This window comes from Engystomops pustulosus, chromosome 5 (assembly GCF_040894005.1).
Source record: "Engystomops pustulosus chromosome 5, aEngPut4.maternal, whole genome shotgun sequence".
Classification (NCBI taxonomy): domain Eukaryota; kingdom Metazoa; phylum Chordata; class Amphibia; order Anura; family Leptodactylidae; genus Engystomops; species Engystomops pustulosus.
Window position 1 is genome coordinate 193,658,766 of NC_092415.1, and position 17,008 is coordinate 193,675,773.

At 42.1% G+C, this 17,008-nt stretch overlaps 1 protein-coding gene across 1 annotated transcript in view; it reads right to left on the minus strand.

Annotated features, from left to right (window-relative positions):
* SLC39A12 (solute carrier family 39 member 12) overlaps nucleotides 1-17,008 on the minus strand; it is a 33,598-nt gene that overhangs the window by 11,396 nt on the left and 5,194 nt on the right. The window contains exons 2-7 of the mRNA XM_072154796.1: nucleotides 16,072-16,356; nucleotides 13,958-14,159; nucleotides 10,578-10,936; nucleotides 9,770-9,950; nucleotides 9,497-9,669; nucleotides 8,330-8,497 (exon numbers count right to left, since the gene is read on the minus strand). Of these exons, the coding sequence (XP_072010897.1) occupies nucleotides 8,330-8,497; nucleotides 9,497-9,669; nucleotides 9,770-9,950; nucleotides 10,578-10,936; nucleotides 13,958-14,159; nucleotides 16,072-16,356 (1,368 nt within the window). The remainder of the gene's footprint in view (nucleotides 1-8,329; nucleotides 8,498-9,496; nucleotides 9,670-9,769; nucleotides 9,951-10,577; nucleotides 10,937-13,957; nucleotides 14,160-16,071; nucleotides 16,357-17,008) is intronic.

Genomic DNA, 17,008 nt, shown 5'->3' on the forward strand with positions numbered 1-17,008 from the left:
CGAAGCCGAGGCCAAGTGAGTTAGCACCGATAGGAGGACCAAGAGGAGACAGGCACGAGAGACTGGGGCTCTGAGGAGCCAGGCCGAAGCCGAGGCCGAGTCAGTTAGCACCGATAGGAGGACCAAGAGGAGACAGGCAAGAGAGACTGGGGCTCTGAGGAGCCAGGCCGAAGCCGAGGCCGAGTGAGTTAGCACCGATAGGAGGACCAAGAGGAGACAGGCAAGAGAGACTGGGGCTCTGAGGAGCCAGGCCGAAGCCGAGGCCGAGTGAGTTAGCACCGATAGGAGGACCAAGAGGAGACAGGCAAGAGAGACTGGGGCTCTGAGGAGCCAGGCCGAAGCCGAGGCCGAGTGAGTTAGCACAGATAGCAAAGTGCTGTGCACGTGAGGAGCACATTGAGGAGCACACGAAGGAGGATAGATCACCAAGGTGGCCGGTATTCCTACAGTTAATGTACAAGTAAAGTAAAGTACAAGTGTGGAGTTGTTTCTTTGGGCGCCGCCATCACTGCATGGCAAGTGGCCTCCTCCTCTATCCATCCTCTGGGAGCCAGCCCTTGTCGGGAAGTGTTAAACATCACGCTGACCCATAACACTTATCTCCAAGGGGCCCAAGTCAGCGATTATCCCGACTGGTGTCACAAACTATTTTCCTACAAGTCCTTTCCGCCCTTTTTAGTGAGCACTGTATATGGCGTCCCATGGTGACCCAGCTTGGAGAGAACCTCGGCCTAAGGATACATGCACACTGCCGTGGCCCGCCGCACCATATCACGGAGGGCACGCGGCAGCGCGCGGGGAGAGGAGGTGAGCGCAGCTCACCCCCACCCCTCTCCATAGCGATATATGGCCGCAGCTCCGTAATACGGGAAAAGAAAGGACATGTCCTATCTTTTCCCGGGCTACGGAGCGGGACGGTGCCGCATGTGACTATGACTATTATTGCCTCTAAACATGCATCCTTATCTACATGGAAGATTTTAATGTATTCAGTGTTTTCCCTGTGTTGTATAACCTGGATTGCTTTCTATTTTAGAACATTTTGGATCAGGATAAAGTCCAGAGTCCAGGAATCTGACTGCGTAGCAATGTTTATATGCAGAATCTCGAATTTAAACAAACCACAAGAGCCCTCAATTATGTCTAAGCCACCACTTTTCTATTGAGTTGTCCTGCGGCTTAATGTTCCATTATACTTCTATTTCTGACGCTAGAATGATTCAAAAATAGAACCAATCAAATTGATAGACCAGCGGCACGACAGTAATAGGTGGAGCGTTCCAGAACTGAAGCCAGTTATCACGTTCGCTTTAAATAGAAGCTACACATCAAAAGCACAAATTCCTGGGCTCCACACGTAAACAGCTCCAGGTTCTTCTGATGAGGAGCAGACTGGATGCACTTGTTTATGCTGAGCAAAGTTCTTCAACTTGAGTCTGACCAGATACCATGAAGTGCTCCACTGACTGGGAACAGTAGACACAAACACGTCCATTGGCTGGTATTTCAGCAAGTTCCTTGACAAGTGCCAACTATGCTTCTAATCTTCATGCAGGACTAATAGATCATGGGTGATAAAAATTAGATCATTTTATACTCTTTTTACAGTTAGAGGACAAGCAAGCCACATTTCACCAAAAAGCGTTAAAGGGGTTGGCCACCTTCATATTAAACCTTTATAATTATGCCTACTCCAATAAATCTTAGTTATTACTCCCACCGGTCCCAATTTCGAGTAATAAAGCCACTCAACCATGCTCTTCTTGGGGTCCCTAGTCCTTTCCATGGCTTTCAGCCACATCTCAGACTTGGTGAGGTCAGCTTGCACCAGCTTAGATACATCAGCGCTACAACACGGGAGTACATACAACGGACGGGAAGATACAACAAAAGGTCACATGTTCCTCCAGTGATTAAGAAGGCAAAGATGGAAAGGAGAACATGGATGAAAGAAGAGGCACCAGGAACAGCAGGACCGCGCAGGAGGATCGGGTTTTCTTCCTATCTCACTTTCGGTGTCTCACTGTTGGAGTGCCTCAGGGCTCAGTCCTAGGTCTTCTTCTCTTCTCCCTCTATACTGCCCCCATCGAAGAAACTATCAGCAGATTTGGTTTCCAGCATCTTTATGCTGATGACACTTGGCTATGTACTTCTGCACGTTACTTCACCCCTGCCTTACTTCAGAACACCAGTGACCGTCTCTCTACCATCTCTAACATCTTGTCCTCTCTTGAAACTTAATCTTTCTAAGACTGAACTTCTTGTCTTTCCACCATCGACTAACCGACCCAACCCTGACCTCTCCATCTTGTCTTTGGGATCACTATAGCACCGTGGCAGCAGGCCCGCCTTCTTGGGGTTATGCTAGGCTCCGACCTCTCCTTTTCACCAGATATTCAATCTCTTGCTCGCTCTTGCCGTGTGCGTTTCAGAAACATCTCCAGAACCCGACAATTGAAACTTCTAAAATGCTAATTGATTTACTCTCGACTAGACTACTGTAACTCCCTACTAATCGGTCTTCCACTCACTAAACTCTCTCCTCTACAATCTCCTCTATTCTTATTGCAGCAGCCAGGCTCGTCCTTCAGACCAAACACTACACGAATGCCTCCAGTCTGTGCCAGTCACTGCACTGGTTGCCTGTCTCCTTCCGAGTACAGTTTAAAATAAGAACTCTCATGCACAAAGCTCTGCATAATGCTTCACCTCCCTACCTCTCCTCTCTCATCTTGGTCCATCGCCCAACCCATTTTATTCGTTCTGCCGGTGATCTTAGACTGATTTCTACTTTAATTAGGCTGTTACACCTTCCCCTGAGCTTCTTGAACACTTACCCAGGACCCTTGCTCCTGCACAGTGTAATAGCCTATGATGTTACATAACGGACGGGCTCTGGTATAACCCCTTAGAGCCATTCTGGCTCATTAACATAATTTTAAAAGTTGATTGTACAAGAAAGGAGGCCATGGATAACAGATATTAGAAGATTACCACAGTCACGCTGCCTGGATCTATGAGTAAGTGTCCCTAGTTTATCCAGCCTATGCACTGCGATCTTTCAGTGGTCTAATATTATTGTTTTCTTTAATTCGAACCTCCCACTCACATCTCCAGGATTTTTCCCAAGCTGCACCAATTCTCTGGAATTCCCTACCCTGGACTATCAGACTAATACCCAAACACCACCCGTGACAACTAAATGTAAGGTCAACTCTCATCCCACTAATCTCCGCTGTGTCCTTCTCCCATCTATGCAATCCTGCAATGGATACTATTATGCAGGCTTCTCTTGGTCCCTGTATATAAGATGGCGGCTGATGACTGGTTCATGTACCAGTGTTATTTATTTATCCATTTATTCTAATCTCTCATAAACAATAGCTGGACCATTGTACAAACTCTTATACCTCCTACGTCATCTTTTCCTCACCATCGATTTTAATCTCTTCTGAGTAGAATCCTATTGTTCCATATGAACATTTTATTAATGTCCCCTATGATTTGTAAAGGTCTGCAGAATATGATGGCTCTGTATAAAGATTTATTATTATAGCTGCATAGGGGGTTAAGATGTAAAATTAGAAGATGCCCTCAAAGGGGTTTTCCCATGAAGCAAGTTAGGTCCTATTCACAGGATAGGGAGTAACTTGCTGATCAGTGGGGGTCTCAATGATGAGACCCTCACAGGAACGGGGGTTGGACGGGGTCCAATATACCCTGGCCGAACCCTTTGTAGTTCCGAGATGAGTGGAGCAGACGGTCATGCATGGGACCACGAGTTGTCCAATAGGGTTACATAGAACCCCTCGTTCTAATGATCGGAGGGACCCCCACCGATCAGAAATTTAGGCCTTATTATGATAATAGGATCTAGCTTGTTTCATTGGAATACCCCTTTGAATAACTTTTAATGCGCAATGCATAAAATTGAATTTCCACTCTATAGGAAAACTCTGGGGGCCCCAAACGCTGAACATCGTGAACCTGTTTATTGTCAAGGAACCCTTCATATTTTGTAAAAGCGGTCAAACTTTTTCTAGACTATCTAATCCTCAATTTCCTTTACTTTGGCTGAGGTCCATATCCCGACTAGTTTTTAAGGTACCAACCAAGGCAGCAGCTATTCTTTAGCTTGGCACGTGGAGCAGACAGTGCTCATGTCTTTTCTGAACAACCATGGCCTTGGCAGTTCCTCAGTTTGGCAGGACTCCATTACCCAAATACATGACTATTTATCCTTTCTGTTCAAGGCTTGGGACTGGAATTGTATACAGATAAGTTCCTGAAAAAGTACATAGTTGTGGGAACACAAACATCTGGTCAGTTGCATGAAGAGACAATGATAACTTTTCTATCACTCCACCATTTTTTTTGGAGGAGAAAAATTGCACCGGAACCCATGAAAAACCCTAAAAGAATGATTATTCAGAAGATGAACTGTTGCTTTAATTGTTATTGAAGGCTGTTGTGCAAGTGTTTCTCAAGTATAGAGTTGATATAAGGACGGTTCACCACCTTGCCATTTCCTATAATTTTGTGAGCTTTACTTTATAGATAGGGCAGAATGAGCAGGGTCATCTCATTACCATAAGGAAGTGGGCAACTCTGTACGCAGGCAGGTTAGCCACTTTTTCACAAAGATGAGACTTTGTAGGCACCTTCTCTCGTGTTGTACTGCACCATTGTGATTTCACGGTGCAGTACAACACGACTTTCTGAAGACTTTAAAGGACATCTACCATCAGATTGACTGAGGATCTACTACATGCTTGTTATGTCTTCATGGGCTAGTACCTGCTTTTAATTTATTGACGCCGCACACTCACCGAGTCGCGCCTGGTCTCGCTGAGAGTCAGTAACGTCACACGGCTTCATGCAAATCTCGAGATCAATGGACAGGACCAGGTGTGACCCATCAATCTGACGGGAAATGTCCTTTAATAACCTACGACTTTTCTCAATATATTTGAGAACTTTGTAAATCAGATCACTTTTTAGCCTTGAAGGGATTTTAAATCACTTACTGCCAACCTATCCAATAAGGTGGATAATCACATATATAAGTCTAGCGATGGTCAGACCACCCAGAACACCCACTAATCGGTTGGTGGTTGTATTGGGCAACTGCATTTAAGCTCTTATTCAAGTACACCCCAAGTTATGTCACTCCCAGTAGAGGATTATAACATAAGCAGATTTAGCAGTAGCCTAGGGCACAAGCCATCTTGGGGGCCATGGCCACCCAAACCTAACACCAAATTTTATACTGAGAAGGTATTTCCTTCATGAAATCCTCGTACATCTGTTCCTGTTCTCAATACACATGTAGAGGTTTGAAGATCTTCCAAAACTACATATTGAAAACAGGCAGAAGCAACGCATCCTCCATCCCCCAAGAAGCTTAATTCTGGTACCATATATAGGAAGTAAATTCTGTATGGGTTATAATATTCATACAGCTCAGGGCCCATGGCAGTCTTAACGTGTCCCTGGTCATTCTGATCACTTAACTTATCCAATGGAAAAGGGCTGGAAAACCCAATTCAAGATGGTTCAACAATCTCAGGCTGAATGGACAATCCCATTAAAAGTGGTTTTTCTGAGCCAACATGATCTATCCGGACATGAGATTGATGAGTGATACCCAACGCTGCTGCTGATAGGCTTATAGCTGCAGTGCATGAAGGGTCGCGGCGGTCTGGATTGAGCCGGTAACAGACTGTTCTGTCGATGGTGTTGATGTGGTCTACGGTTCCTGCCAGCTGGACTCCCTATTGGAGTTCACCTTATCTAGTGGTTGGCACAGGTGCTGAGTGTCACACCACCCACTTATTTAATATTAATGACTTATCCTATGCAAAGAGTCTTAATATTTTTTGGCTCTTTACAAGAGGATTGACTGGAACGTTTAAAAATTTTATTTATGTATTTTTTGATTTATTGGTTCTTTCGTACTTGCACACGAGAATATTTCTCCGGATATGTTCTATGCTCTACATTACGATAATTCATGTTTGTTTACCGCACTCTAGGTTGCAGGAAGCTGAGAACAAAGCATTCTAGAATCTGTCATCAATCACGTCTTGTTTAGAAGCGCTGGGAGACCTCATACGGCGTTAGTTAATATAACATAGAGCTAAGTACGCTCCTTTGTTGGTCTGTTAAGTGATTGCGACATGGAACAGCTCTGGAAATCCAACAAATGGAACAGCGAAAATTATTCGTCGGTAATCCTTAAATGAGCTCAAGTGTATTATTGTAAGTTATGTAATTGAAAGAACCTGGGCGCATTACTGGAGAGAAATATGTCAAAACTCTAGACTTTCTAGACTTATGATGAATACTTACAAAAATAAAGAAAAAAATTCTCTAGTAGTCAAGTATGGCCAAATAACAATGGGGCACGTTTACTTACCCGGTCTTGTATCGATCCCCGATCCGGACAGTCTGACGAAGATAAAGTCCGGCGCGATTCACCAAGATCGTGCGCCCGAGATCCTGCATGTGTCGCTTCCCCGCTGAGGTCCGCTGGAGTTCACCTTCTTCTTCCCGGTGAGTACATGCCTTGCGACACAATTTGAGATCTTAAATCCAATGGCCCGTCCCCTGATTTGCGTCGCGTGAAAGCCGGTGCCGATGCACCAAAATCCGAAAGCGGCACACATCTGAAATCATCGGATATTCCGATGATAGTGCGGACCGTGGACCCTTAGTAAATAAGCCCCATTAAGTTATGGGGCACCATTATACCCATTTGCAATGTGCAACTGAGGTTCCTAAGGCCCACCAGATGATGTGATTCAGATGGTCCCATTAATCCAAGTTGGGCTCTCTTAAACTCAATCAGATGATCCTCTGATTCTGTGGTGGGCCAGTCCTAACCTACCCTCTGACACCTCTACTCTCAGACAGCAGACATTATGAAGGAGCTGATGTAGCATTTCCTTCCAGACCTTGATGCCTAATAAGGCCCAAATGTATTATAAATAGCACATAGAATCAAGGGGCAGGGTAGACTTTTTGTATTATGATCCACAAACTTACACATCTGACAACTCCATAGACTTATAGGTAATGTTGAGAGAACCCAACAAAGTTAGTCAGAAGTTGGGGAAAAAAAGTTGGTTTGCCCACCCGTACTTGACCCGAACTCATACCTGAATCCAAACCACATTAAAATCAATGGGGAACCGAACTTTGTGACCCAAAAATGGTTATAAAATCGGGATAGTATGAAGGAAAGTGCTGCTAAATAGGGGTAATAACAGGGCAGCCACCCTGACAAAATGGGGTTGGGAAATAACATAAAATGAAAAATGATAAAGAAATACAGTCACTGCACTATAGGGCATTGTGCATATACAGATGCTGTTACATCCAATGCCCTGAAAAGGGCAATTATTTAACATTTCTAGTTGTCCATCATAATCTCTTTCTCTTACCTACTTACCCTTAAAAGGGCAATTATTACATCTTTAAGTTACCATCTGACTGCCCTAATCTCTCTCTAGCTCTCTTCTGGCTGTAATGGCACTAAGACGTGTGACCCCACCTCTATATAGCACCGGGTCATATATTCTGCCCGGCCAATCAAAGCCATTCCCATGTCATCCATAGCTGTGGTTGCTAGGGTCTAAAAACTTGCTTATCAGCAACTCATCAATCTGTTTTCCCGATTCAACCTGAATATCAATTCCACACTGGGTTATGGTCCTGACACCGCTCAGCACTACTAATAGGTAAAGGGGGATCAGTATAGGAGTCATTGATCTTGTCAGGCGGCCCCTTTTGGCTACCGTCAGCATAACTGCAAGTACAGTGGATCATATAAAATAAAAGTGTCTGAATGTCTAAAAGATACATAAAATGGCAGCACCCCGGTATGAAATTAAAAAAAATGTTATTCCCCAAGTGCTACATTTTGGTTTCTGGATCAGGACCTTTGTCAAGCAAAGTAGTATATATAGAGAAGTGACATCACAGCACACAAATGTGATATACTTCACTCAACATAAAAAGGTTTGTACAAATGTACAGTGATGTACAGTGTAATGCACTGTTGTATGTGAATATATGTATAGGTTACATATGATAAATATCCATAAGTAGATACCTGGTAATTAGGGCTGAGTGGACCAGTTAAGGTACCGGTAAACCCAAACGCTCATCCCCCACTGGACTATCCAGTACCCCGCCAATAACACAGATTGCGGGTGTTTCCCTTTTAATGCCACCAGCAATTTCTTGTGGACATTACAGGGAGCGACGATCATCCAAAAATGGTGGGTTCGGGTCCACTTATCACGACTAATAATTATATCCTCACCTGTCTTGTAGATGAAATAATGAGAAAGGAAAGCTTGTTAATGAGGAAGAACCCATAAATTCCTCCGATCATCCCCAATATCTTCCACAAATACTGCTTCTCCTCTAAGTAAAATTCTCTGTCTGGTCCATGATGTTCATGGGAAATATTTTCATGAATTCCCAAAACCTGTAGAAAATATACATTCATTATACACAGAAATGAATGGAGCGCAGGATAAGTGAATGCACCGAATGCACCAGATCTTCAGGCCACGTTGGGTAATCCAGTAATCAGACAGTAGTGTACGTTCGTGTCTCATGTAAATAAAGCACTTGGGGTGAAATAGAAACTTAATACTAGCTCCAGCAGCTTCTGCGTCAGATCTATCATGGTGTTACTGAATGATAAATCTGGTGTAATTTAACACTGTCTAGTTGTACCCATCCTATTTGTTGTTGCTGAAAAGCAGGCCAGGTTTTGGAGCATTTGTTTGCCTATGTCTATGCTTCCTTAGCTTCCGCTCACTCCTCCTCCCCTCTCCATAGATTTCTATGTAATCAGATGTAAACCCTTTCTTGTCATATTTAGCAAAGATTTTAGAGTCAATTGCAGTTTAAAAAGGAGAGGGATATGAGAACTTTTGTAAGAACTATTGAGAATCACACCAGGGCTACTTGATTGGCAGAAATCAGACGCCTCACTCAACAAGGCGTGTATGTGCACACTAGAGTGTTGGAGTGTTTCACCAATCAACTTCTGGGGAACCTTCCAGTCACTGCATATATTCCCCATTAACACATGTACAGGTTCCTGTTAAGTAAGACATCCGGCTCTAATTATCTGTATACTTTTTCTGTGTTTCAGATCCTTTGCTTGTACCTTTGACTATTCTATTGCCTTACAATTTTGTACCTTGCAGCCATTTTGATTTTGACTTGGTTTGCCTGACCTCACTATTCTGCTTGTCTCTCTTGTTTGTATGTCTTTCTGATCGGTAATCGGAAATCCATAGTAGGGACCACTGCCAAGTTGTCATCTTGCTTTAGCAAAGGGCCGCAACTAGGCAAGGACAAAGGTTGCATGACAAGGGGAGATGGAAAGAGTTATTTTCACTCGTAACATACAGTACTATTTATTTTCCCATCTTCTCTTCAAAATAAAAAAAAAATTGAAATAAATCTTTACCTGGGGGATGAGATGTAGTAAGGCATCGCCAGAGAGAGTCCCCACAGCCAATCCCACAAAGAGCTGTAAGATGAGTTTATAGCTTTCCTCACAAGAACTGAATATGATGAGAGTAGCACCGAACATGGATCCAATGGTTAGAAGTAGAACTGCTATCGTGCTGTATCCATACCCTGTGGAAGATTACAGAACTCAACCAATACCAAACCACATGGATTACTGAGAAAACACAAAACACCATAATTATAGAATTTGTAATGGCATGAGACTGACTTTCCAGAGTGGTGGGAGGGGGGAGCTGTGTACTGGTGAAGTCCTCCACCGGACATGTACAGGAGAGAAGCTGGTGTAGTATGGCCGGGCTGATCTGTTTAAATTGTTCCAAGGAGATTGGCGATCGACTGTTTTGCAGGACAATTTTTACCAGTTCATAAGAAGAAAAACAATGTTGACTCTAAAACAAGACAAAAATCGAAAAACACTAGTCAAACTATAGAAAGACGGCTAGCCAAAAAATATAATTCTATATAATGTATTTCTGAAGTTTTATTAATTTTTTTACGTCAATGTTATAGTTTAAAGCATTGAGACTCTGGACTAAGACTATAAAAAAATTGGGGAAAACCAACATTTACTAACATATTCTTTAAAAAAAAATAAGCAGTTTTAGGTCCTTAAAGGGATGTTCCCATGAAGACAAGATTCTTAATATACTCAGGATAACAAAATAACACATTCTCTAATTCAATATTATTAACAGAAATACAGCATTTCACAGATATGATTCCAACCTGTCTATGTCAGTCCTGGTGTTAACATTTTGGTTGTCCCTGGATACGACCATAAACTCCTGACTATGGTCGATTAGATTCCTCTACCTTCTGTTATGCTGCAGAGAGGCAGAGGACACCACAAACAGAGGCACTTCCTGTCCAGCAGCACCTCTACAGACAAAATAAGCTCTGGAACTGAGTGGAGGAGGTAGCAGAGCTGAGTGTCATTGTGTTTTATATCTATCTTATGACTCTGATCTGTCTCATCTCTCTTTTTCTGTGTCAGATACTAGTGAATATTCAGAAGCCAAATGAAAGTGTAGATAAACCCTGTACCCTGATAACCTAAGCACATTGTCAACACACATCATCTCATAGTACAGAGGGATCATGAAGTGTCTGTTTAGAGAGTCCCCACCCACACCCTGGAATCTTAGCAGTCTTAAGCTGTCACATATTACCGTGCTCCATCCGGCTGTGTGGCCCGGGCTCTTGGGAACTTCATTTTCTCTTCCTTTAGGCTCTTGATAAGTTTCCATCGCTGGGGCAGGTAATGGCTCGTGGCTTGTTCCTGGGATCACAAGACTTCGCGGCTTCCTCCTGTGGTTGTGGTCGGTCTTGATACAAGTCATTGCTGCTTTCAGTCTTCCTATAAGTTCATCTATTTCTACATATATATGAAATATGTAATAAATTGTAAAACATTACATTTCTGTTCAATTTACAGTACAACCCCCAAAACACAAAACCCATATGGGCCTAAAAATGCATATATAGTATACCTGTACTATGGGGCCCATCCACCCGGCACTACACAATTGTTTTTGCATTATTTCTAAACTCTGATATCAGGGAGGACACTATTCCTGTGGTGTAGCTGTTAGTACTGTAACATTACTGAGTCTAATTATGTACAGTATGTTTTTTTGTGTCATTTGTGACATCAAAAGTTTGTATTATCCCTGTACTGTGACATCACTGTGTGTATTGTCCATGTACTGTGACATCACTATGTGTATTATCCCTGTACTGTGACATCACTGTGTCCATTATCCCTGTACTGTGACATCACTGTGTGTATTATTCCTGTACTGTGACATCACTGTGTGTATTATCCTAATACTGTGACATCACTGTGTGTATTATCCCTGTACTGTGACATCACTGTGTGTATTATCCCTGTACTGTGACATCACTGTGAGCATTATCCCTGTGCTGTGACATCACTGTGTGTATTATCCCTGTACTGTGACATCACTGTGTGTATTATCCCTGTACTGTGACATCACTGTGTGTACTATCCCTGTACTGTGACATCACTGTGTGTATTATCCCTGTACTGTGACATCACTGTGTGTATTATATCTGTACTGTGACATCACTGTGTATTATTTCTGTACTGTGACATCACTGTGTGTATTATCCCTGTACTGTGACATCACTGTGTATATTATCTCTGTACTGTGACATCACTGTGTGTATTATCCCTGTACTGTGACATCACTGTGTGTATTATCCCTGTACTGTGACATCACTGTGTGTATTATCCTAATACTGTGACATCACTGTGTGTATTATCCCTGTACTGTGACATCACTGTGTGTATTATTCCTGTACTGTGACATCACTGTGTGTATTATCCTAATACTGTGACATCACTGTGTGTATTATCCCTGTACTGTGACATCACTGTGTGTATTATCCCTGTACTGTGACATCACTGTGAGTATTATCCCTGTACTGTGACATCACTGTGTGTATTATCCCTGTACTGTGACATCACTGTGTGTATTATCCCTGTACTGTGACATCACTGTGAGCATTATCCCTGTGCTGTGACATCACTGTGTGTATTATCCCTGTACTGTGACATCGCTGTGTGTATTATCCCTGTACAGTGACATCACTGTGTATTATTTCTGTACTGTGACATCACTGTGTGTATTATCCCTGTACTGTGACATCACTGTGTATTATACCTGTACTGTGACATCACTGTGTGTATTATCCCTGTACTGTGACATCACTGTGTGTATTATCTCTGTACTGTGACATCACTGTGTATATTATCTCTGTACTGTGACATCACTGTGTGTATTATCCCTGTACTGTGACATCACTGTGTGTATTATCCCTGTACTGTGACATCACTGTGTATATTATCCATGTACTGTGACATCACTGTGTATATTATCTCTGTACTGTGACATCACTGTGTGTATTATCCCTGTACTGTGACATCACTGTGTGTATTATCCCTGTACTGTGACATCACTGTGTATATTATCCATGTACTGTGACATCACTGTGTATATTATCTCTGTACTGTGACATCACTGTGTGTATTATCCCTGTACTGTGACATCACTGTGTGTATTATCCCTGTACTGTGACATCACTGCTTGTATTCTTGTGATTATTGGGGTCCCATGGTTGGACAGCATCAGACATTTTCCCTCTCTCCACAGTGCACATGTGATTTTTGTATCATATACATATATATAGGAATATTATTACAGCAGCCTAGATGTATGACATTACAGAATGCAACTTTATTTTCTAGAGACACCTCAACTGGATTTCTTCAGAACGCGATGGTTAGAGCGACATCTACATTCATTTTTCGTGCAGCTGTCACTGACCAATATGTGACTTTATACTGAGACAGAAGAGGAAGATGTCAGACTTTTCATCACTATAACAAAAACTGACTCTTCACAAATCTGGGCTTATCCATTACCCAAAACTGACAAAAATCATCAGAAATGAAGAACATCAAGTAACCTGACACCAGAACAAAGCAGAACCTGACAATATTTACATGTTGGAACCAGTGATCCATAAAAATCCTAAAAATCTGTTCAGTACCTGAAACTGGACCCAATTCCCGCCGGTAACAATTGTGAGGATTAACTCTTTAAATGCCACTGTCAAAGGCACCAGAGGCATTTATTCTATTCAGCACAGTAATGATGGGCGGCACCAGAGGAAAATGGGAGCACGGAGGGAGGTGAGTATCAAAGATTAGATTTTTTAAAGTCTCTCCAGTCATAGATAAAAAAAATCCTATTCCTAGACAACCCCTTTAATCTAAATTTTGTGTGGCAAAGCCAGGCCACCTTTGGGCCCCAAAATTTCTTTTATAATATTTTAACCCCATTGTGTATCTGTAGTGTAATCTTCCTAATCCGCTGCTATGGCAAAATTGCGCAGTGTAAGGATGTAGTAGAAGACGGCACTGTGTGGTGGTCACGTCAGGGTATTAAAATTAGGTTCCCAATTATATCTTATCTAAGTTCTAGAAACCACTTGGAGCTTGGAATCTCAAAAAACCCCTGGAGTGCCGGGGAAAGAGCACATACTCGAGCGTTGCTCTATTACTTCTGTGACATCCCTTGGTAAATAGAAGTTCTGTCCTGTGGTCTGAGGAGGCCACTGATTGGCTGAAATGGTCCGGTGACCCACCATAACTTCGATTTTGGGGAAGATTGTCACTCCCGATAACGTCATCAGGGTGGGAAGATCCTCTTCAAAATGGAGATTTTGCCCTACACAGTTAGCATTTAAAGAGTTAACGACAGGGGGTTGAATTGATAAATTCTAATAAAGTTTATTGCTGGGTCTAAGGAACCCAAACGTGCAAAGTTCAGTACGAATACGAATTTTGTGAATTTTTTGGCAAACTTACCTGCAGCGTATAATTCATTAGTTCTGTTTAAGGACTTGAAAATGTAATCGGTGAAGAAGTCTGCGGCGGGCAGCGTGTCCCTTCTGACGCAGATGTGTTGTATGGACGCTGTGAGTATCACTTCAGCCAGTCTGGGGAGTCCGATTTCATCAATGCTGTGCAGCGCCCCAAAATCCTTCTCTAATGAATTGACATCTGAGCACTAAAAGCGACAAATGTTGGAATGTGATTATTTGGTGATGCCATCAGACAGGTCAATTCTTATCGTTCCTTTTGGCCGCATCCAGATATTTGTAACATTAGCTTTTTAATACAACGTTGTATGACACCATCATACAGTGTATGACCACATGTGTCGCCACCTGGTGGCCGTGTTGTGAGTTCTAGCCATCGAGGAGTGTTTTTTATCCTGTTGTGGTATTACTGTGTAAGGAATTGGTTAATGAGAAACTGAAGTCCGTAAAAAAAAAAGTTATAATTCAGTAAGTTAATGTAGGGAAAAATTGATGTATACAGACCATTTTCTGTGCCATTCATATTTAACTTACATGCTATCCATTTCCTTCTGACCTTCCTTCTCTTTGACATGGTTCTACTCCTTCATTGAGTCTAGCTGTGTTTAATTAAACTGATTGGACTTGATTAGGAAAGGCACATACCTGTCTGTATAAGACCTCACAGGTCTGTCGGAGCACAGGAGAATCATGAGGTCTTACGAACTGCCCAAGGAGCTCAGAGACAGAATTGTGGAAATGCACATATCTGGCCATATAGGACTCCCAGACTACAAGAAATAAGATTATCTGGTCTGATGAGACTAATATTGACCTATTTGGTTTAATTCTAAGTGTTATGTGTGGAGAAAACCAGGCACTGCTCATCACCTGCCAAATACAATCGCAGCAATGACACATGGTGGTGGCAGCATCAGGACCACTGGTTGTCTTTGAAGGAAAGATGTATGCGGCCAAGTACAGAGATATCCTGAATGAAAATCTCTTCCAGAGTGCTCTGGACCTCTACGTTTCTGTTTTTTATGTCAAGATTGGGGCAGAGTGTACATTAATGAGAAAAAAAGAACTTTTTTGATTCCAATTGACTGCAATGAAACAGAGTGAAAAAATTGAATACTTTCTGTACCCACTGTACATATCTGTCCAATATATGTAGGAAAACAGTCAACATTTAAGTTGATATTGCTGTAAACATACAGTAACTATTTGATTTAAAGCATGGCAAAACTTTAACCAAACTGCATATATGAATAGTGCAGATGGTAAAAGTAAACTTTTTTATATACTTTATTAAAGAAAAAAGTTCTTGTGTCCTTCCTTCTCCCCCCTTTCTTTCTTCTTTTAGCAGTGTGTATAAATCACCTTTCCCTCCCCTACAAAGGCTCCATGTATATATCCGCAAATGGGGGGCTAGCTGCCGTTTTTGCGACTAGCTCACGGCGGCCATAGAGATGCATTGTGCATGTATGAGCTAGGCCGCCACCCCACAAAGGCTATGGCCGGTCCTATTCCTGCCTGGATTTGCGACGTGGCCGCTCAGCTTTCTATGGCCAACCCTTCACCACCAGGCTTGTGGTTCACGGCACACATCTACTCACACGGACATGTGTATGGAGCTTTATAGTGACAGTTGATATATAAGGAGAAGCTGAAAAAGTTTTTTAATGGCATAACTCTTTACAGACCCTGGATACTCATATCTCCTTACTGAGCTAAAATCATGTGAAATATTCTCCAGGTATGGAGAGTTAATAAGACTCCTCTATTTATTTACTGACTGGAGAAAACTTTCAGGAATACTGCTCACTACAGGTGAAAGAAGAAACAAAAAATGAGACAGAGAAGCTGGTTAGCTTACAAAGTTAACTATTATCAACTGCACTTTTCATTTCTGAATATTGGGCATGTCAGCTTCTTAGGGGCTGTAAGGAGGTCATCTCTACACAGAGGTTATATGAAATTTCTGATGAATATGGATAATTGTAGTATGTCTGAATATAAAAATTTAGAGTGTATTTTTTTATTGCTTATGCTCACCCGTATTTCAAATTATAGGCACCATTATTTTAAAAAAATTCATAAGCTGGTAACATATCTCACCCCTTGTCCATGGGAGATTTGGAAATATCGTGTTGATTCCTGTAGAATATCCTCCAGCTCGTTGGTAGACAAGTAATGGCAGTCTTCATTCTTCCTTAAGTTGAGTAGGCCGTTGCGATAGAATAGGTAGTCCATGTTCACCACATCAGAAGGTGAGGAGCAGAAGTCTTTTTTATTCAAGATATAGAAGAGAAGGATGACTGATATTCTCTGCATTGTATCATCATCCAGTTTATTCCCAGGCCCTTTGCCCGCCATTGCTAGAAGGGTATCAGCTTGAAGACACTAAAATCAAGGTAAAATATAAAATAAGGTTAGATGTAGTGAAAAAATTCTATAATAATTCAGCGTAGATGCTTTAATAGGAGAGGAAGCCTAATCTGGTCAAGCAATGCATAGAAAATCATATACTATATATATACATATACGCAATTCAGCCTTGAGGTTCCTCAGGGGTGGGCCCAATTAGTAGGCAAAGTAATGCCCGCCTCCTAGGTACTTGAATGCTTATTTGCAAATCCAAAATAGATAATTATCTCTATAGTGGTTTGTGGCTACAAAGGAATGTGTCTGCTCCTTTTGAAGACCCCCTACATGGCACATTTTTGCATTTAAGAGGCATTTTAAACTTTATAGACCCCTTTTAGTAACTATGAAAGTCACTTCAATTCTAAATACTACAGATATAGAAACCAAGTAAGACAGACCCTATAGACCCTGATTTTTTTCCCAAACTTTTGACCACTTCCCTCACCATCTCTTTTCCACATTGTGTCTGCAGTCAATGCCACTGTATAGATTCAAATTTATATTCCAGGAAAGGAGCAGAACCTGGTACGCTGCAGTCTTGTCCGTACACTGCTGGGGTATAAGATCTCTCCTCTAAGCTACTTTACCGCCCATCTCCTCTGTTATGTGAAAAAGTTATAGCAGGCAT